General features: G+C 32.3%; 1 protein-coding gene across 2 annotated transcripts; it reads left to right on the forward strand.

The window, feature by feature from the left end:
• The first annotated feature begins 11,706 nt into the window (after positions 1–11,706).
• On the forward strand, positions 11,707–18,926 carry LOC104230705 (uncharacterized). Of its 2 annotated transcripts, none has more exons than XM_009783572.2 (5): positions 11,707–12,299; positions 13,600–13,688; positions 13,800–15,776; positions 17,441–17,639; positions 18,093–18,926. In XM_009783572.2, exons 1-5 carry the CDS (start codon positions 12,248–12,250, stop codon positions 18,689–18,691), a joined length of 2,916 nt encoding a protein of 971 aa, XP_009781874.1. In that variant the 5' UTR covers positions 11,707–12,247; the 3' UTR covers positions 18,692–18,926. The 2 variants fall into 2 exon arrangements, with proteins under 2 accessions (XP_009781874.1, XP_009781875.1); XM_009783573.2 differs by lacking the exon at positions 11,707–12,299 and adding an exon at positions 13,067–13,255.
• The last annotated feature ends 2,699 nt before the right edge of the window (positions 18,927–21,625 follow it).

Genomic DNA, 21,625 nt, shown 5'->3' on the forward strand with positions numbered 1-21,625 from the left:
TCTGAAAAAGTTTGCAACCTTCAGAACAACCATAGTTGTTGGAACAGGATTGACACTGTTTCAGAACAGCCATAGCTGTTGGAAATTTTTGCGAGAAAATTAAAACGGATTTAAAATAATCCATGAAAGAAAACGGGCCAAACCGGACCGGGTCGCGGGTCATGGGTTATTCCGGATTGAATTTTCGTTAATTAATTTAATTAATTAATTAAATATTTGAAAAGAATTTTGTCCAAAAAGATTAATCAATCAATCTTTGACCAAATCTGAAGCCGAAGCCGAGCCCGAGCCGACGGTGCGACGCTTGCCTTCTTCTTAGCTCTTTAAGAGCTAAAAGATGAGCTTCTCTATATATACACAAAGATTTTCTTTCCTTCTACCAATGAAGGACAAAGTGCATTAGTAAAGTGAACTCATTCAAAATTTCATTTCCCGCCATTTTTTTTCCCACCATGTTTCATTCACGCTTCTTTTATTATTAATAACAAAATCCAACAGAAAATCTCTTCCTTTCTCTCTATCTCTATTTTTTGTCCATATTTTACTAAATTATCTTTATTTTTTGTTCTTGTTTTACTAATATCATACCATCTTTACATAGTTGGATATTTCCACTACACAAAGGAATCTTAGCATTGTCAGTAATTTATTTATAATAATGATGTGGCAGTTTTACAAACTTGTCTTGTCCTAAATTTGGTTAATTTATCCAATATTCTTACATTCTGCCAAAAGAAATCTCAGCTTGACATTCATATTAGACATTTTTAGTAGTAGAAATATCATCTTTCTGCTAGAGAATTCCAGCTATCACGAAAGTGAACCATTTTAGATAAAGCAAATCTTGATAGAGGTGGTAAGCAATATACTATATTTTGAGCTTTTATAAGCTTTTCATTTCTAAAATAGTTGGACTGTGAATTTAAATGGAGAAATATGATAAGTGATATTAGGTGTGCGAACAAAGTTCTACGTTGATAGCTGAAAATATTTGAAGTCTATATAGAAAATGTAGAGATATCTTAATAGTGTGAGGCATTTTGGGGAAGCCAAGCGGGTTTGGCCTAAAACAGACAATATTATACCATGTTAAGAGTATCTTCGGACTTATTGAGCTAAATAACTGTTATCAGAGTTCAAGTTCAGTGGGACGAGTATGACGATGACAGAGTGATGATGTGGGGCTTAGTTTGCTTACTCTTACGAGTTTGGAGATGCGCACCCAAAAAGAAATTAGTTGCGGGCTTCGATTGCCATAAATAATCTAACGATATAGGTGACATACAGTGAATCTCAAAATTGACGTAGATTGTGGCAATGGCAAGGTGAAGCTAGTTCGAGGGTGAGACTTGTAGATTGTGGTAGTGGGCCCCATGGAACTTAGTTCAAGCGGGAGATTGTTGGGTGTGCGAATAAAATAGCACATTAGTAACTGAAAAGTTTGAGAGCTTACATATTATAAAAATCTCTTAATGGTACGAGGTCTTTTGGAAAAAATCATACAGATTTGGTTCAAAGAGAACAATAACATCAAAAGTATCATTGCACCGTTTTAACGTAACAAATAAAAATTTATATATTGATTCCTAACTTGTTTGAGATTGATACCTAGCAATAGTTGTTATTATAGTTGGTGAAGCAAAGCAAATACTTATTCATACTTTTCCCAACATTCTAACATTATTTTGGTGGCCAGTGGTCACCATTATAGAATGCTATAATTAGGTTAATTCTAGAAGATTAATTGATTCCTTTATCAAGGGTGACTTCTTGATTTAACCCTAATTTAGGGACATTCAAAAGTCATCATAGTGGATTTGGACCTACAAAACACAACTTTAATAATTAAGACAATTTGCATTTTTAACTTTCTCTTTAATTGTTTGCTTTAAGTCAAAGTTATTCAGTTAAACAGCTCCATCCTTGTTAAAGAAGTTTTAACTTGTCACAACTCTCAGTAAAAAAATATTTAAGAGTACCACGTTGGCTACTCTATATAATAGGGACGTATATATAAGTCCAAAGTCTTCTTTGGCTCTTTTGGAGCTCGGGATATAACAACCTAATATAATCTCATTGGTGGGGTCTGAGGAGGATAGTATGTATGCAGACCTTATCCTTATTCTGGAATAGAGAGGCTGTTTTTGATATACCCTCGGCTCCCTCCCTCCAAGAACTCTCCACCTTGCTCTTGGGGTGACTCGAACTCACAACCTTTTGATGGGAAGTGGAGGGTGTAAAGGAGAAAACCACTCTTGTCAAAAGAGCTCGGGACTATCATTCCAGAATTTTGTCTGTCTTAAACATAATTAATAACTCATGTCATATATTATTATACAAAGTACAGGGTTAAATAAGATGCTTTATTTTCTTTGGCTACAAATTTGTTAAATAGTTTCTAAATCTTTTTTTGTTGGAAAAATTCCCGCGAAAACCCGTAGCAACTACACTTTTTAGGTGCGCATTGGGTAATTTGTTCACTGTGCAAAAGTTAGCAAATTACATAGTATGAGATATAAATCGCACTAAGAAAGTCCAGTGTGACGAGCTCTGACTAAAGAGATTGCTGGTGAGGGAAATTGATCTCTGGCATCTCATATGGCACCACTTCCCTACCAACACAGCCAACCCTCGCGGGCTATAGTTTCTAAGCTTTAAAGTAACGGTTTGTAATAATAATTTTTACATCGTTAAATACTAGAAATGAAATCTTAAAAAAAGAGAGTAAATAAACGATTTCGAAATTAAGTTGGGATTAAAAAGTCTTTTAGCTAACAGAGTACTGATAATAATATAATAACGAGCCTTTTGTAAATCAACATTTTCTTTAAAAAAAGAAAATAGGACCACTTATTATTAGTTACAGTAGTTACAATTACTTGGTATGAGGGATAATAGGACCAAACAAACAAGTTCATACAAATAAGACAGAGAGTCCCTTGACATTACAAAAAGTCAGATTTAGCTATAGTTTTTCCTTGCAAATAACTTGTAGGAATAAAGTAGTTCAACAATTTTCTATGCTCTTTAGTTTCAAAAGAAGAGAAAAATGAAGACAAAAAAAAAAAAAAAAAAAAAAAAGAGTAACGAATGGTGATAATGGTAACTTCTTGACAATTGCATTTTTGTCTCCTAGAAGATAAGTATTGGAAGCTAACTGTATCAATTTGGATCTTTTAGATGTAATTTCTAAGACATCAAGTAACTCATTTTTTTAATTTCTCGCCCGACGTTCAGGTAGACGCGAACTTATGCTATAAGAAGAGGGATCACCAGATCTTGTTAACTTCGATAAAAATTTTAAATATAAAAGTGCATATATGTTGAAATATGATCATACATTTTGCTCGAAACCCATAAAATCAGAAGTCCAATAGAGGTACTGATTGAGCAGTTTGCTCATGTATTCCGCAACCTTTACATTCTAGGTCTGCCTCTATGTCCTGGTACTTGTATTAGAACCCCGACTAAATTCACATTCACACAAATACTCCCATGTTGGGAGGAAAACACTCTACAAATAAAAATGATTTCATACCTAAAACTTGAACTCGAAACCTCTAATTGATAATTAACTTAACTTATTACTTCACCAAAATCCTAATTATTGGTATCAAGCAACTCATTGGTGGCGTGCTTTTAGTCTTTTTTACTTTGACTATTTTAACAAACCTACCAAAAGTTTGGTAGCTTGCAAAGGGATATAATTAAAAAAACAATAACAGTGAAATGGGAAAATAATACAATAATAACAGCATGGGGACAAACATTATTGTGATAGCATGGAAACAAATGATTCCCTTGTTGTGATGAGTATAATATTTGGGCTTGGCTTCACCATTCATATATATCACACTGAAAAATTGGTGCCATTCACCTCCATCTAATCAATCCTACAGTAACATTTGGTAGACATGGACAAAATAATAATCCTTACTTCAAAATTGAAAATATTTAAAAATACAATACAGTCTCCTCCCGATATATATTATCTGTCTTTCAAAAGTTACGTTTTAATAAAAAAGAATTAGTTATAAATTGGTGTGACACGCATTAAGTATGTAGGGACCACCTCCGGGTTCATCCTAGTTCTGATTCGAAGTTGAAAAAGATTAGATTGGTTTTGCTAAATTTTATTTTAATCCGAGTTAATTCTTATCATTGAAAGCTCTCGTGGTTTAAGTTGTAAAAGCAAAACCATCGCCTGAAACATTTTATTTTTTATAACGAAGTGGGAATATACTATACACTCTATCCATCTCAAAGAAGATGGTTGTATATGGAGTATGAAAGTTAATATTATATTTTTCTGTGAATTCCCACAATGTTAATTTACATTCGAAATTTATACTTATAAAAGTGTTTTAAGTTTTTATTTTTATTTTTATAAGTAGTATTTTAAATAGCTGATTTTTAAATAAAAAGCAGAGCGGTCTATCGCTCATATTTACATTGAGGCTAATTCGGTAACACGTGCATGATCAAGTCAATATGCCTTTCAATCAAGAATCTCGTTTTGAATGACATGTGTTTGTGTATTCTATTATTTCTTCGCATGGTGTAGAGATAATGCTAGGGTTCATTTCCTCGCTTGATTTCGAAATAGTTTTTTTTCTTTGTTATTTTTTCTGTTTTAATTAAGAGAATAATAAGGTACCACTTATAAAGGGACAAGAAATCCTAGAGGTTATGTAGGCCTCCCTAGGCTTAGCCTTTTCATAGGTGAAATTTTCAAAGGTGAAGATTCGACGTCGATATTTTTATGATTTTAAAATGTCATTTTCTTTAAAAAAAAAAAAAATCATTGCAAGAGATTTTGGTGTTTGGCTCCATTCAAGCAATACATAATTCATTTTGTCTTCATCTAAAACCTTCCCCCATATTACTCCATCCTTCTCGCATTTCCTCCCCATCCCTCGCAATTCCCAAAAATATAAAATTGTGTCAATCAAATGAGAAGAAAAAAAGATATAAAAATAACTCATAAAATAATGATACATAAAGACTACAAAGTTCAATGTATTTAATTTTAGAAAAAAAATACTGATTAATCCTATAACTTTTAAAATAAATTAATATATTGAAAGAATTAGACATAAAAACATTAAATCACATTTCTTATTAAATTTTTAAATTTTTTAATCCAAAGCTATTTGACTCCAAAAGAAATGCAAGAATATTATATGAAAAATGAGAGTAAAAGAATAACTAATATGGTGGTACTATAGTTTCCTCTTCTACTACTCCACTTGTTATTGCCATTTAGTGGTCAAATTGACTTATTATAAGAGTCATCCGAATTGTTTGAAGTTTAGCCTAAACATATCAATCTTATATTGTACTTATTATAAAATTAGGTAAATTTCATTTTGTACTTGCAAAAGTACAGTATTAAATCATGAAAAATTCGACTAACGATATAGGACAACAACACTATTAATAACGTGAGAGCGACAATAGTAATTGTGAACAACGAGAATGAAAAAATGACGTTTATAAGCTTTCTTTTTTCAAAAGCACTACAAGAAGATAGGGTAGCAATTAACTAATGATTCTTGTATAAAAGTTGATAGCTTTATTTAAATTTTAGAATATAGAAAAACCTAAACATATATGGTCCTTTATAAACAGTTATTTCTCCTTTTGTATTTATTTACACTACGTAAATTGTGTTAATTTAAAAGGGCAAACGTCCAATTTTGCCCCTGACTTGTGAAATGGTCTTGATTTACATCTGTGTGGTTATATCACTCTTTGTCATTACAAAAATGAGCTAGGTTTACTCTTATTGACTAACGATGAAGGATTTTTCCAACAAGTGAAACTTTTTTTACAAGAGAGGGTCAAACTATCTATTGAACTATGCAAAATAGTCTAGAATTGCCCCTGAACTTTGAAAAATAGCATCATTGCTCCGATGCAGCAACAACATGCAGAACTTCCAATAGCTAGGTGAGCGGATGCACGTTACCGATTCGTCGGAAAATTTTACTAAATATACATATAGACAATGTAGCAAAAGAAGTATATTAATTAAATGACATTATTCAATAGATATGCTCAGCTGGTATGATGAGCAGCGCACTTTTTTGCACCTAAAGACTGGGGGATCGAAACTCACTCAAAGTTTTTGCACATTTTTAAAGTATTTTTAGTTTAAAATTAGATTCCTTAAGGATAGAACTCTATCCTTTAAGCTAAAAATATTAACTAAAGTGATAAATAAATAAACAAATATAACATGCAATTAGTTTAGTGTAACTTAAAAGGATTTATTACTATAATTTTGAAAAAGAATTACTCTAATTTTCTATAATTTACAACTTCTAAGTGGATTTGCTGGTGTTACTTTTCTCAACTTTTTACTTTTTATGTCGTTTTAGTGATTTATCTCTTAAATAATGACACCGCTTGCAAGAAATTATGCGTACGCCCCTATGTCTATCTCCTTTCCTTAATTGACCATCCTTAAGCCCCAAATTGCCCAAAATGGAACCCATACAATGATCAATTGCACCAATAGTGATGCCACAACTCTATATCGGCCTCATAATAAAGTTGACTTGGATACTACATCGATACATTTGATCCCAACTATTAGCTAAGGGTCAATTTACATTGTTTCACAAAGTATGGAGAATAGCATTATAAGGTTGGAATAACAACATTCTTGTTAGTTTTGAAAATCAATGCAGCAGTCTCTTTAGGGGTTTATAGGTAAATTTTATATACAGTCAAATAACTATGACTTTTTTTCATCAAAATCATAAAACTTTGTTTTCTCATACAAAAATCAAATAACTATGACTTTTTTTTTACCAAAGTCATATCACTTTATTTTCTCATACAAGAATCATAAAACGTTCACTAACTCACACAAAAATAATAATGGTTGGAAAATTAAATTTTCGGTAGTATTTTCTTATTTTACTTTTTTTTAATTCTTAGTCTAATAAATAATTATCCAATTAAAATAGAAAAAAATATGGGTATATTTTTAGCCGTTCTTAAAAATAATAGCCGATAAAGTATTATATATATATATATATATATATATATATATATATATGTGTGTGTGTGTGTGTGTGTGTGTGTGTGTGTTATATAACATACACATTCTATATATATTTTGGCTAGCAAATGCAATTAGTTTAGGCCGGCCGGTTAATTTTATATTTTTCTCTTAAAATATGAATGACCCAACCTAGCCTGATCCAATACCCATATACGCAAGTTAAAATAATTTTGAAAGTGAATTCTTCCCCATAAAAAAATTAGTTCAAAATGCACGAGATTCTGACAAAAAATAAATAAATAAAAGGTATAATTAGAGAGCACTTGAAATAAAAATGCCAATTAGTCTTATTTTAATTTACATTCGGGGGGAGGGGGAGGAGGGCAGGTCGGGTTATGTCATTCCTATTTTAATTAGGTTATTATTTGTTAGACTAAAAATAAAAAAATAACCAAAATAAGAAAATACTACTAAAAATTATATTTTTCGATCACTGTGATTTTTGTGTGAGTTAGTAAACGTTTTATGATTTTTGTGTGAGAAAATATAGTTATATGACTTTGATAAAAAAAATCACAATTATATGATTTTTGTGTGAGAAACAAAGTTGTATGACTTTGATAAAAAAGAATCATAGTTATATGACCATTTGTGAAATTTACCCGTCTCTTTAAAGTAATTTTTTGTTATGCATAAAATGTGTAAACAATTATATAAACCAAGCTTTTATAGAGATAGTTATTGATCAGAAAATCAAAATAATCGTTGTCAGATAAAACGCAGTAGAAATGTTTTAATTTGAATAGTAACTTTAATTTCAGGTCTTGAAAAGTTATGAACCACAAAATTCCCAATTAACTCTTACACTTTATAATTCAATAATCCATACTAAGATTTCTTATTTTGCTATTTTATCATTCAATGAGGAAATAATGAAAGAGAAGACAAGAACGGCTAAACTCGTCATGCATCATTTTCAACTTAGTCGTAATTCCTTTAGATAGTGAAATTTACTTTTAATATCGCTACTTTAATGAAATCATTAATTGATAAAATTGATGTTTGAAATTATTATGGATACTTTAGCATGTGATAAGTAACTGGACTTATAGGGCTAAAATTTTCAATGAAAAACAATTAAGGTAGTCCGTTGAGGTTTTAATGTTATTTATGTTACATTCAATTTCTTAATAAAATGTAATAAATGTTAAAACGAAATATTTACAACTTGTAAGCACAAAGTAAGGTTGTCCTCTTCTTTTGGTCTCTATTCAGACTTTCTTGTACTAAAACTTTAGGTCAAAAATACAGAAGTACTGTACATACTTATTTGAAAAAATCGGGTCCATTAGAAGAATTCTTAATATTGGAAGAACAAATTATTTCTTTGACCTTCCCACGAGCTTCTTCTATTTTGTACAGAAAATATAGAAATCAAATTTGGTATTTGAATTTTTTTGTATCAGTGAATAAAACATTTTACTTTAAACTTTAAAATACTCGAGTTCTATACATAATTTAAAAATACAACCTTACAGCTAAACATAAAGAAGGAACTAAACTGCAATTATTATGGTAACAACCAAATTAAGACGTGTAAACTCTTCATTTACTAAAGCTAAAAGTACAAACATATCATTTTTTTTGGGTAATTGATTAAAAGGGATTATCTTCAAATTAGATAGCGGAGTCAAATTTTATCTTCACAAATAGTTGGAAGAAGTTTTCTTTTTGCAGACAAATTAATTAATGCATGGATTAACGGGAGACAAAAATTTAAATAGTGCACCGATAAGGTCATTTACGTAAATGCCCCTTGTTGGAATAAACAAAATTACCAAGGTGAAACTCTTCATTTACTGAATTTAAAACCTTTTACCCAGTAAAGTTAAAATTTCAAGTTAGAATTTGAGAATTGCTCTCAGAAGGAAGTCTTGGAGTAACGATAAAATTATTTTCCGTGTGGTTTATAGGTCATGAGTTCGAGTTGTCAAAGCAACCGTTAATGCTTGCATTAGGATATGTTGCCTACATCACACTCCCCTTTACGTCAACGCGAGATGCTTGATACACCGAACTTCTTTTTAATTCGAGTATTCCCCTCTCAATAGTAACATAGTGGTAAAAGCTCAAATGAGAAGTACATTTACTGTTTTTATAACAGTGTAATATACTGTATATTATGCCCTACTTGGCTGCTACCAAATCAATGATTGGTCTATTGATGTTTAGTAAAACTGGTAAAAAGTATTTCAATATTTTCTTGTGTTCTAGTTTAATTCAATTTGCTTTTAAGCTAAGATATTTTATTTTATTTTTATTTTTGTATGGTGGGTGGGACAAGTTAAGAAGTTATGTTGTTCTAACTTCTACCACTCTACTTTCTGGCTTCACCAACAATATTTAAACAATTCAAATTACCCTTAAAAAGACGTCTTTATTAAAAAAAGACAATGGAGGAAGCTTCAAAAAATAGTAGTAAAAGTTATAGGGCAAGAATGGTTTCTTTTCTTTTAAAAATTTGTAGCTACATTACCATAGGTTTAAATAACTACAAATTTATTCTAACTTATCCCTAGAGCTAATTAATCACATTCCTTTTATAGATAAATTTATGTACTTATTATTATTACTATTATTATTATTAATAATAATTACGCCTTACATGGGAATTTTTTTACAAAAGTCGAGTTGATCTTGTTTTTTAAGTTACTCGCATCAAGCTTATTATCCCCCCCCCCCCCCCCTTTTTTTTTCCTGACAATTTTAGATAAAAGTTTAGAGAGAGACTTGGACAACACCATTTTAGTAGGAAAGTGGTTACAGACATCCAAAGTGATTTTCTCTTTTTTTTTTTTTCTCATCCGGTATCTAATATTTACCGCGGGACCAGACTAAATCCAAATTCGCGTTAAAAAGTCTCACATTGAGAGTTAAAATGCTCTCTGACAAAGACGACTTTATACCCAAGACTCGAATCTGAAATTTTTAAGACTTTTGAGTGTCTGCACGAAGATTTACCAAAATACTAAAATTATTTACCTTATTATATATTTTGCCAATATTATTTATTATGGACTTCCCTTTTTGAAAAGTTCAACGACTTTAATTACTTTTGATTCCGAATATCATTAATTTTCGGGTTGCAGCTAAGTACTATGTCATTAAGAATAATCTTATTATTGCATTGAATTGGTCAAAATTGGAAAATAAAGTCAATTATGTAGTCCTTGTTGAGAAGTGAAAGATAAATATTTATGACTTTTATCTACCTGATATATTTGAAATTTGAAATTGACAAATAAAGGAAGCAGAACAGGAATGTTCCTTTAAGGCACAGTACTAACTTTACTTCAAAGGGAAAATAAATTGGTATTTGTTGCATATAACTGAAAACTGAATGGAGGAACTTATGAATAAATTAGGTTCATAGGCGAATTAGAGGGATAAATTTGACCCAATTAAGGTGGAAAATTAATTGAGTTAAAGACAAATTTTCGCGAGATATGTCACATAAGAAAATTATTTGAACTCTGGAATGGGTAAATATAAACATTTTCGAATAGTAAATGAACACATTTGGCCATATTTCTCTAAATTTGTGGTTATTTTTGTTTTTTCTCCTACCATATATTGTAAGGTGTAAGCAAAGGGCGTGTTTGAGAAATATTTTTCAATTTTTTTTCCCCAATCTTCTCCACCGCTACACTTCACCCCTACCCCACCCTCTACCCCCAACCCTTGATTATTACTCTGGTCAGTAGACCCCGACTTATTACTCTCTCACGTCCTTACCCACTTTGTCTAATATAGTATTTGCCTAAAAAAAAATTGAAAATATTTTTTGATACCTAATAGAACACCGGAAAATAAATAGTTTCTTAATAAGTAATTTTTTTCGTGCCAAACACACCCAAAGACTCGCAACTTTACTCCCTTTTTATCACTATACCTTTAAAATAAACATTTTCATATAATTCAAAGTAATAGATTAAAATTTATTAAACATCTTTATTTCTTGCTTTCTTTTCCAAAATAATCAAACATTTAAGAAATATTAAACATAAAAAAAATGAAGAATCGTAATACAATGTTCCTAAGGCCCAAACCAAAATTTGGAGCCCATTTGGACATAAGAATTTTTTTATTTTTTTTCAATTTTTTTTTTCAATCAGTGTTTGGCCATAAATTTTTCAATTTTTATTTGAAGATGAATTTTGGAATTTTTTCAAAAATTTGAAAAGCTCCAAAAAACTATTTTTCAAAATTTTCACTCAAATCATTCAAAAAACTTCAAAAGCAATTCGAAATTATATTCATGTCCAAACACAATTCTAATTTTCAAATATCATTTTCACTTTTAAAAAATTCTCACTTTTTTTTGTTGATATTTTACAATTCTTATGTCCAAACGCTCACTTGGTTAGTAATTAACCAAAAAAATCAACAAACTAAACATCTTTTATTATATAACCAAACACGTGCTGGCGATAATTTTCCAAATAATAAACTTAGCAGGAGTAATAATAAATAAATAAAATAAAACAGTGCCAGTCAAGTGACGTGGCGTCAAAACTTAGCACGTAGGTCCCACTAACCCCACTACACTCTATTCCACCCGCGCAGATAGGGAAATAGCGAGTCCTCCGTATCTCTCCCACTGTGTCACGTTTTTGTCCTTATTTTCCCCTATTTCAAAACTTTTGCATTTCAAAATCTCTCTCTCACACACGCACTCGCAGTTTCTCTGCACCCAAAATAAACTCATAGCTTAGCTAGAATGATAAGTCCTTCATTAATGTCCACCTCTCCCTCTCTGTCATTGTTTCTCTCTCTATACGTATTTACTCTCTCCCTTTCTTTCTCTCTCTACAATGTGATCCGTTAATCATAATTTCTCTTTCTCTCTCATACACACACGCACACACTCTCTCTCTGTGTTGTGTCAATGTCTTTTCAAAAATGATGAAGCTGTGAAGATGAAGAAGAAGAATCTAGAAAGCTTGAGCTAGGGTTTTCTTGTTCCTTTTTTTTCGTTGAGTTTTTGAAATGGAGCTGGTGGTGATTTTCGAGGTTGTCGCTTGCTTTTTTCCGAGATTTACGATCTAATAAAAAAATTTCCCTCTCTCCTCTTTTCAAAATCCTTTTAGTTTTTTTTTTCCGCCTTTTTTTTTTTTTTTTACTTTTTGTTCTCTTGCTGTCTCCCGAGCTGGATATTTTTTTTGAAAAACAATGGAGAAAAGTCGTCACAGAAAGTCCAGAAGTGCTTCGGGAATTATGGAAGGTTAATTTCTCAATTCTCTCTGAGTTAACTGTTTGCTAGAATTACTAATAGTAATTTTGTTTTGATGAGCTAAATTTTGTGGATGAACAGAAAAATAATAGTAATATTTACAGTGAATAAATTGTTTTCTGAAAATGTGTCTTTGATTCGGAGAATTGGATGAAATCTGGTTGCCTGTTTGACCAAATTAACAAAAACTGAAAAATAGGAAGATGATTTATGGAATTTATATTGTTTATTTATTTACTCTTACATTTTGATAATTTAGCTGTTGTAAACATTCTCTAAATTTTCCTGTGTGTATTTGAATGGCAGACGTTTAAATGAATCTCTCCATTTTTTTCTGATGATAATTTATTACTTTTTGACTGAGTAAGATTTTCGTCGTCTTATGTATGCCATTTTTAATAGTAGTGGAGTATTTAATTTGGGAAGCAAACGCCGTTATGTGGCATAATTGACTCTTTCTTTATGAATTTCTCTTTCAAATTTACTTCGTATCCTTTTTCTTTTCCCTTTTTAGTGAGCTCGGTAGTTACTTTTATTTCAAAATTTTCTATTTTTAAAGATGAAATAATACATTTAATGTTTTTTTTTAAATTGTCTTCTTCTTCGATGTCGTATTTTATCTGGATAATTGCTTTTCTCCCTATTATGTACATACCCCTTAGGTATGGCTTTAGTTTTTGTTTTTATTTTTAAAATAATTTTGGCTTCCCAATTTTTTTTTTCAGTTCTTACTTTAATTAAAGTAAGATGTTTTCCATGAATGATTAGGCCCTTTATGTAGTGGCAACACCATCATTTTGTTTTTGTTCTAGTTTTTTTTTTTTTGATTATGTTATGCGATGGGTTGATTCACTTAGAGCTGTTCTGCTTAACCCTATTGTACTTTCCTCTCTCTTCCTTGATGTTCACTAACATAAATTCCTGAAAGATTTAAGTTATATAACAGGGTAAAGATTTTTTTACACTATTAGTTATTTTAACTATAATAGCATGTTAGTTGCAATTTTTACTAGTACCAATTAAATACTTATCAAGAGATTTACATGTAATTACCTTATATATTACTAATCGTGTAAATATTTTTTACGCCGTCAATACACTTAAACACATTCTTGAATGGTGCTATTGATTTTCTTTCGTCTGTTTATTCTTCCGCAGCTATCTGAGCATGTTAGAAATTTTACTGTTCTTTTAATACTCTGCTTGAAGTTTAATCGGAGTTGCAGCTACCTCTCTTTAATTGATGATATGCAAAGCGAGTACTGACATTGTTACTTGATCCCATGTCCAGGAAGTAGACTAGCTCAGAAACAGATTGCTACAACAAAAGTGGCTCTAAATTCTCGTTCCTACAGTGATGGAACTGCTAGGGGAGATATGGTCTGCCAATGTGTCTATTTCAGCATTTTTTTGGGATATCTCATGGTTAATTAGTTGTCAAATAGATCAATAGTTTTAGCTGACATTCATAAAATATTTTCCTACCTGTAGATTATGCTTGATTTAAGGAAGAGCTCTTCCAAAGGAGTTACTGGGACACCAATTAAGAAATTGCTTGCAGAAGAAATGGCAAAAGAAGAAGGCGAATCAAAGAGAAGGCCGCCCAGCATTGTTGCCAGATTGATGGGTCTCGAAGGGATGCCATCTCCGCAGCATGTTGGCAGACAACAAAGAAGGTTATCAGACAGCTGCCAACACAGAAATGAACAGATAGATCACAGGAGGAGGCAACTATTCGATGAACAATCTAGTAAAAGAAGCTCCATGGAGCACCAAGAATTCAAGGATGTGTATGAGGATTTGGAAGCATCGCATGTTGCCAACCGTCGTCATTCATCAAGATGGAGTGAAACCGGTAGATTTGCTACTCCTGATATGGCCCTTATACAGCAGAAATTTATGGATGCAAAACGTCTTTCGACTGATGAAAGGTTTCAGAACTCAAAAGAATTTGATGACACTCTTGAGGCACTTGAATCAAATAAGGAATTATTGATAAAGTATCTTCAGGGACCAGATCCCTTGTTTGTGAAGCACCTGCAGGATCTGCAAGTTGACACTGCTAGTTCTATGTGCAGTCACATAGCAGTTTTAAAGCCATCAAATTCTGTGAAATATGAAGGCAGTGTCAAATCCTCCAAATCTGGTAGAGGCGATTCACGTAAACAAGACATCAACTTGCAGAAAGAGCGCATTGATGGTCTCTTACTCCAGTCACAGCATCGTCATAGTGGACATAATTCCCAAAAGTCATCACCAGTTTTTTCTGAAGGAAAGGAGGAAAATATTCTTCCAACAAGAATTGTTGTTCTAAAGCCGAACGTTGGGATAACACAAAGTGATGTTACTTCTGTTCCATATCACCCTGACATGAGGAAGCATGCACAACATCCTCGGGCTTCACCTGGGGGAGCAGGACTAGAGGAAAAGAAAAGTTCATCTAAGAATATGGGGATATCAAGGCCCAAGTCAAAAGAAGCAAGAGATATTGCAAAGGAAATTACGAGGCGGATGCGGGACTCTTTTGGGCCTTCTGATGGTGGGGATGGATATTTTAGAAGTTTTGGTTTTAAAGGATATGCTGGAGATGAAAGCTCTTGTGATGTGTATGAAAGTGATTCGACTGGTGAGTCAGACATTACAACTTTGTCTGGTAGGAAGTCATTTGGCAGGGGTAATCTGAAAAAATCTTCATCGCAAGGTTCTTCTGAATCATCAGTGGGCAGGGAGGCAAAAAAGAGGTTGTCTGAGAGGTGGAAGATGACTCAATATTATCAAGACATTGAAATGGCTGGTAAGAGTAGTACACTTGGTGAAATGCTTTCTTTACCTGATGGGGTAACCAAACCCGATCATTGTGATACCATGATGCATGTTGAAGAAGCCACTAGCGAACTTGTTGGCAGGAAAGGAACTGCTGAATGGGATTTCCCTTTGGGTATTAGTAGTAGAGATGGTTGGAAGGATGTATGCATTAATGATTCATCAGGATACAGGTCAACTTCTCCGCCTTTTGGCAGCAACAAGCATAGAACCAGAGGACGAAGGGAAGTTTTTTCTAATTGGCAATCCTCAATTCCCAAAGATCCCGTAAATAGGGAACAGTCTGTAAATCACCGCAGAAGTAGGTCATTGGATGGTATACTGAATTTGAGAGATGAATTCTTATCCAAAGACTCTAGATCTAGCAAGAAGAAACTTCATTCCGGTCGTCTTGGTAGTGGCTCCTCATCAAAAGGCAAGCTAAGCCAGAGAATTGACATGAACCTAGAAGAAAATCAATCTGAGAAGCTGCCTTTAGCTTTGCAGGTGCCTGCTGCAGATGACACGCGTTATATTAATGCTTCGGATAATGCTGAAACCGAGAGTATAACCCTGTCATCAGAATATTCTGTTGAGATGCTTCAAAAGCTACCTGCAGAATGTTGCAGTGCTTCTCCTCTTAACCAAGAGGTTTCAGTTCCTCAGGTTTGTTTATTCTTGTGTAGATGTTTTACGTCTTCTCACTTAACGTTGTTTCCATATCTTTTTCTTCTTTTCTCACTAGCTGTAAACCTGTTGGGTTACCTTGCTTAGCCTTGGTTTGATATGGTAACTGATGCGCTTTTGATTTGGCTATAAGTTTTGCGTAGTAGATTTTCTGTCAGTTGTGTACTTGTGTTTTAGAGTCTTCCTAGAATGTGGGTGTTTTATGTTCTTTGGTGAATTTTCCTTATTGGGCATCCTTTTTCTCTGACATTACTGCTTTCGGAAATGGCCACAATGTCTACTTGGTGAAGTAGTGTAGCCAGCACTAAGTGGCATCTTCCTTATTCAGTAATATTGAGACAGAAAATTTATGGATTCTGGCTGGCGAATTTCATATTTAGATGATGTTGTGCTTTATGAGAATATGTTAGTTGAGAATTCTGATAGTTTTAAGCAAATGACTGTATACTAGTTGGGGGGATACAAGTTTCATTTCTCCTTTTAACAGGTTGTTTTAGAAAATGATTTCTGGATTTATTTGATTACACGTGCAATTGACCACTTCCTTTTTGAGGTCCAAAGAATGAAGAACACTTCTCGTTGTTTAAGCGCATATGACCAAAAAATGAAAGTGCTTTTAAGTAGGGAATAGTCGAACATAAATGGTATCAGTTTTCTGCCAATTATTATCTAAAGAGGAACATCCTCTTAGAAAATGATAAAATGTTCAAGCTGAAAAATTGTCGATGTTTATTGCTTGAAAGTAGTTGAAATACATGTGATTGTTTTCTAGATATAACAATATAATCTGGAATTTCCTTTATTCACTTCATGGGTGACCACTTTGCGAGTGACTGAACTGACTAATCAAGTGCTCCAGTTTGCATTTTCTTAGCTTAGGCTTGACTAGTCTTTTAGTAAGCTCAAACTGACATGGCTATCTTTGTCAAAAGAAGCTCAAAACAGTAACTAGCTGACTGGGATGGTTTTTGGTCTATCTTAGCCAATCATTGTGATTTAGTGTTATATAATGCTTTGCCCTCATTAAAATGTTGATACCTTAAAGTTCAGCCTGTGTTTTATCCACTTTACTACTCAAAAAGCAACTTTATGATGTTTTTTATTTACTGACAAATTTGGTGCTGTCGGCCACTTCAATAACACTAAAGACGAAGCCTAATGGGAATTGGTTTGTGTTATGATTATGGTAGAACTTGAAGGGTGCATTTGTATTAAAAAGACCTAGGAGGTCCGGGGAAATTAAGCCTCTTTTTTTGGGGAAGACGGCTTAGATTCCTGTTAACACATCTGGTTTAAGGTTTCCCATTTTGGACGTTACGGATTTTCAAATTGTTTGTATATGGTCATTTACTGTTGGATTTTCTGATTCAACAAGTTGAGGAAATTGCTTATGAAATACTCTTTGAATTGGAGATATACATTGAATAATTTCAAGTTGGAGGGTATTTGATAGTTCTTCATTTTAATTGTTTCCAGAAGAGTAGTAAACTTGCGCCAAAAGGGTGGGCAGGCTGCGGAGTGTGGTTAATTAGGTGTTTAAAACACCAAAGATTTATTAGTTTGTATGTTTACAGTACTTTTCTATTTGTGTTTTCAGAGTTTCAAGTCATTTTTATCTTACTGTGGAGCTTTCTGTTATCTAGGCAGTACTTCCAGAACCATCACCACCATCACCTGCAGCAGCTTCTGTTCTTTTGGAGTATCCTGCACCTGAACCTGAGTCGTCAGTAAGCTCCAAGGAGGCTGATCATCCTAGTCCGCTTTCAGTTCTGGAGGTTCCATTTACAGAAGATGCATCTTCTGGTTCAGAATGCTTCGAGAGAGTCAGTGCTGAACTTAATGGTACATCTGATTATCTTGATCATCGCAATTATTTGCAAAATATTACTTCCAATCTCCAATATCTGTCATGTGTTATTCTAATAGTTCGTAACCTTCAAATTAAGCAAATAAAATAAAATAATAAGAAAAGGAGAAGACTCCATGCTTATTAACTGCAGACCTACTTTTCTGAGGCATTTTAAATCATCAAAACACCTTGTGTATTCAATTGACAGGGTGCACCTCTGATGATGATTTTTTTAATCTGCATCTTTTATGCTTTAGCTACTCACCAGTTGAAATTGCTACTCCTGCCCGAGATGCCAATGTTTTTTGCATTTGAATGATGACAATTCTAGTATTTGAGACCCTTAATGCCGTTCTCATCATTGTTATTGTTATGTCTTCTTCTTCTTCTTGTTCTTATCCCCGTATTTTGAGAGTTATTTATCCACATACTTGTATTCTTGCCAGAGCTTCGGATGCAACTGAAGCTCCTCAAAATGGAGTCAGAGGCTTATGCTGATGTAGTAGTAAGTGATGAAGAGGTTGAAGGACCATTAGCCGAGGCCTTCGAAGACAAGTGTAGTTTAAGGTCCCAAAGCTGGCAAACTTATTACACATTAGATGTGCTCACAGACTCTGGCTTGAGGGCATCCGATCCTGACACATTCGTAACATCTTGCCACTCTCTGGACTCTCCTTTGGCTCCCTGGATTTTTGACAACCTTGAAAAGAAGTACACTGATGAAACAACTGGACCGAGATATGAAAGGCAGATACTGTTCGACCGTATAAATATCAGTCTGTTGGAGATTCTCAGGAAGTATGTGGATCCTTGCCCGTGGGTGAAGCCAATAGAGGGTATTAACTGGAAGTGGCAGAAATATGGGATGATGAATATGCTGCAGCATCTGCTGAGAAGCCATGAAAATGCTGCAAATGCAGACACGCCCGCTAATATTGTGGAAGAGATGCATTGGCTAGAACTCAAGGATGACATTGATCTGATAGGTAAGGAAATTGAGAAACTGTTGATAGAAGACCTCATAGTAGAAGTTGTAACTATGTAGAGGCAATCTAGGTAGTTTCATACTTTCATAGAACAAAAGATCGAAGGTTTAGGAGGTAACTAATAAAATACAAATGTTGCATCACCTAGTATTAACTATAGCATAGCTTGATGATATTAAATGCCAGTATCGGGCACTCTCATTACATGAAACATAAGCATTCTGAACTTGATTTCTGTAAGTACAGCAAAATGCATTTCTAACCTGGCACATGAATCAAGTATTTTGATATTCAGCTCGAATGTAGTTTCCTTTTGTGTTTCCTTGTCTGGGCTGTGGAAAAGGGAGTACGACGACAAAAGCAGCTAAATCTTTCGAAACTAGTTGCAGGAGGCCCGTGCTAAGCCCGGGCCCAAACTCAAGATATTTTTCTTAAAATTAATAATTTTATTTTAATTAAATAAGTTTAATTTGTATCATATTTTTTTACTGCATAAATAATTTAATATAGTGACACGTCGATCAAGTCTTGTTGATAAGTCTTCATAATTATTAAAGTTTCTTAATCACATAATTGAATAATTTTGTTAAGGAAAAAATTATTTATGAGGAAGCAAGTTGGGCTGGAGAATTAGCAAATACTAAAGGGACACAAGTGATTAAATATTCTATAAACTAATATGATTTAAAGTGTTCAAAATAATAACTCCGGTCAAGATCATAAATTGAAAAATATTTGGCATTTTTATGAATTTGTTAGCATATAATTTCTTTAGTTATAGATTTCTTTTTTTATTTTATTACTTGTTCACTCATAATTTCACGTGGCACAGGTTATGTAGTTAAATGTGGGGATTTAAGTTAGTTTTAGACGAAATTCAAAAAGAATCCTAAATTTATCAAAGTGAATTAACCTTAAGAATCAATTTAGTTCCATACTTCACGCTTAAAAAATCGATTCTATGTTACTAGCAAAGAAATTTTAAGGAGATTCGATTTTGGCTGATAATGGTACCTTCATTTTCAATGTTATAACGTGGCACTGTCAATAATTTATACTTCGGAAAAGGGCCAAATATACCTCTCTACTTTCAAATATTGTTTACTTGTACCCTTCGTTATATTATTGGGCTATCCATACCCCTACCGTCATACTTTGGAACAAAAATACCCCCTTTTTGGATGGAGTGCCACGTGGCAGCACCATATTAAAATGACCCATTTCTTTTTTTTACCTGACTCGTTTTACAAAAAACCCACAACCCGAACCATATTTTTATTTTTCAATTTTTTCTTTTTGTAAAACTTAAAAAAATTGCAAAATATTATCGTTTTTTTAAACTGAGTAGATACTGAAAAGGTTTTGCAAAACAAATTGTAAAAACTGAAAAAATCATTTTTTTAACAAAATAATTTTTTTTTGTAAAAACTGTAAAAACTGAAAGAAAAAAAATCAGTTTTTAACAAAATATTTTCGTTTTTTAAAAACTGAAAAAAATATTTCCAACAAAATATTTTTGTTTTTGAAAAATATTTTTTTTTTCCAGTTTTTTTTAAAGATTTTCTTTTTGTAAAAACAAATTTGTATAAACTGAGGTTTTTTTGTAAAAACAGAAAAAAGTTATTTTCGTTTTTGAATTTTTTTTTTCATTTTTTAACAAAATATTTTTGCTTTTTAAAAACTAAATTTTTTAAAAAAACTGGAAAAAATGAAAATAGGCGTCGGGTTGTGGGTTTTTTTAAAAACGGGTCGGGTAAAAAAAGGAAATGAGTCGTTTTAATCTGGTGTTGCCACGTGGCAATCCATTCAAAATAGGGGTATTTTTATTTCAAAGTATGACAGTAGGGGTATAGATAACCCAATAGTATGACGGTAAGGGTATAGATAGCCCAATAGTATAACGAGGGATTACAGGTAAACAATATTTGAAAATAGAGGGGTATATTTGGCCCTTTCCCGTTTATACTTTTGGTATAATGCATCATAGATATTTCAAAAGCGATGGATATAATTGTTCACAAAAAGATTCAATTCAGTTCAATGAGCTGAGAAAAAAAAAACTAATTAAATGAGAATCATACTTGGTTCAACAAGAATAATATATCACCTCTTAAAATCAACAAAAATTAGGATAGTTTTACATATTAACTCCTCCTTTTCCTATTCTTCATCCCCCAACGTAATCGATAAATTAAAAAGAATATAAAGGTTATTACTTTTTTTCTTTCATAAATGCTAATTTATTATTCTTGAAAATGCATTGTATGCACTCTAGGTTAAAAATATTAAGAAAGATTATAAAAATAACTTGCGCATGCAAAGGAAAAAAATTCAACCACAATCAGAATTAACATAAGTTTTTGAAGACAACTCTTATTCATTAAAAGATCTTAAGTGATTTTCAAATATTTTATACCAATTATATTTCAATTAAACCATAAAATAGTAGGTTTTAATTTTCTTTAAAGTAAAAAAAAAAGGTGCATCGAGAAATTATTAGTAGATGAGATAAATACTTAAAAAACACATAAAATGACAATCTCAAATAGTAACTAAAATTTTAAATAAGTATATTTCCAATATAGAAAAGCAAAATTTATTTTAGTCCTCTAAAATTTTAGCTTTCAATGTTCATGAAATTATTTACTTCAAACTCACGTTATGCTTATTATGAACTCATTTAGGATTTTAATAATATATTTTAATTTACCCGTATTAATGAAGACTCATATTTTTATCTTTTAGAATCCTCTATATAACACCAGTAAACTTTCTTTAGTTTAGAGTCTTTACATAAATTGACCTAATATTAGTCTTATAAGTATATTAATAAAAGATAATTCAAGTCATTAATAAATAAAAGATTTAGAACTACCCGAAAATAATTCTGACATGTCTTTATTAGTATATATATTAGCTCTAGAGAGAGAAGAATATGGTTAGGAACATATAATGCGAGACATGTCCAAATGTATAGCAAGGCCTAACAAATT

Source organism: Nicotiana sylvestris, chromosome 7 (genome assembly GCF_000393655.2).
Source record: "Nicotiana sylvestris chromosome 7, ASM39365v2, whole genome shotgun sequence".
In the NCBI taxonomy this organism is placed as follows: domain Eukaryota; kingdom Viridiplantae; phylum Streptophyta; class Magnoliopsida; order Solanales; family Solanaceae; genus Nicotiana; species Nicotiana sylvestris.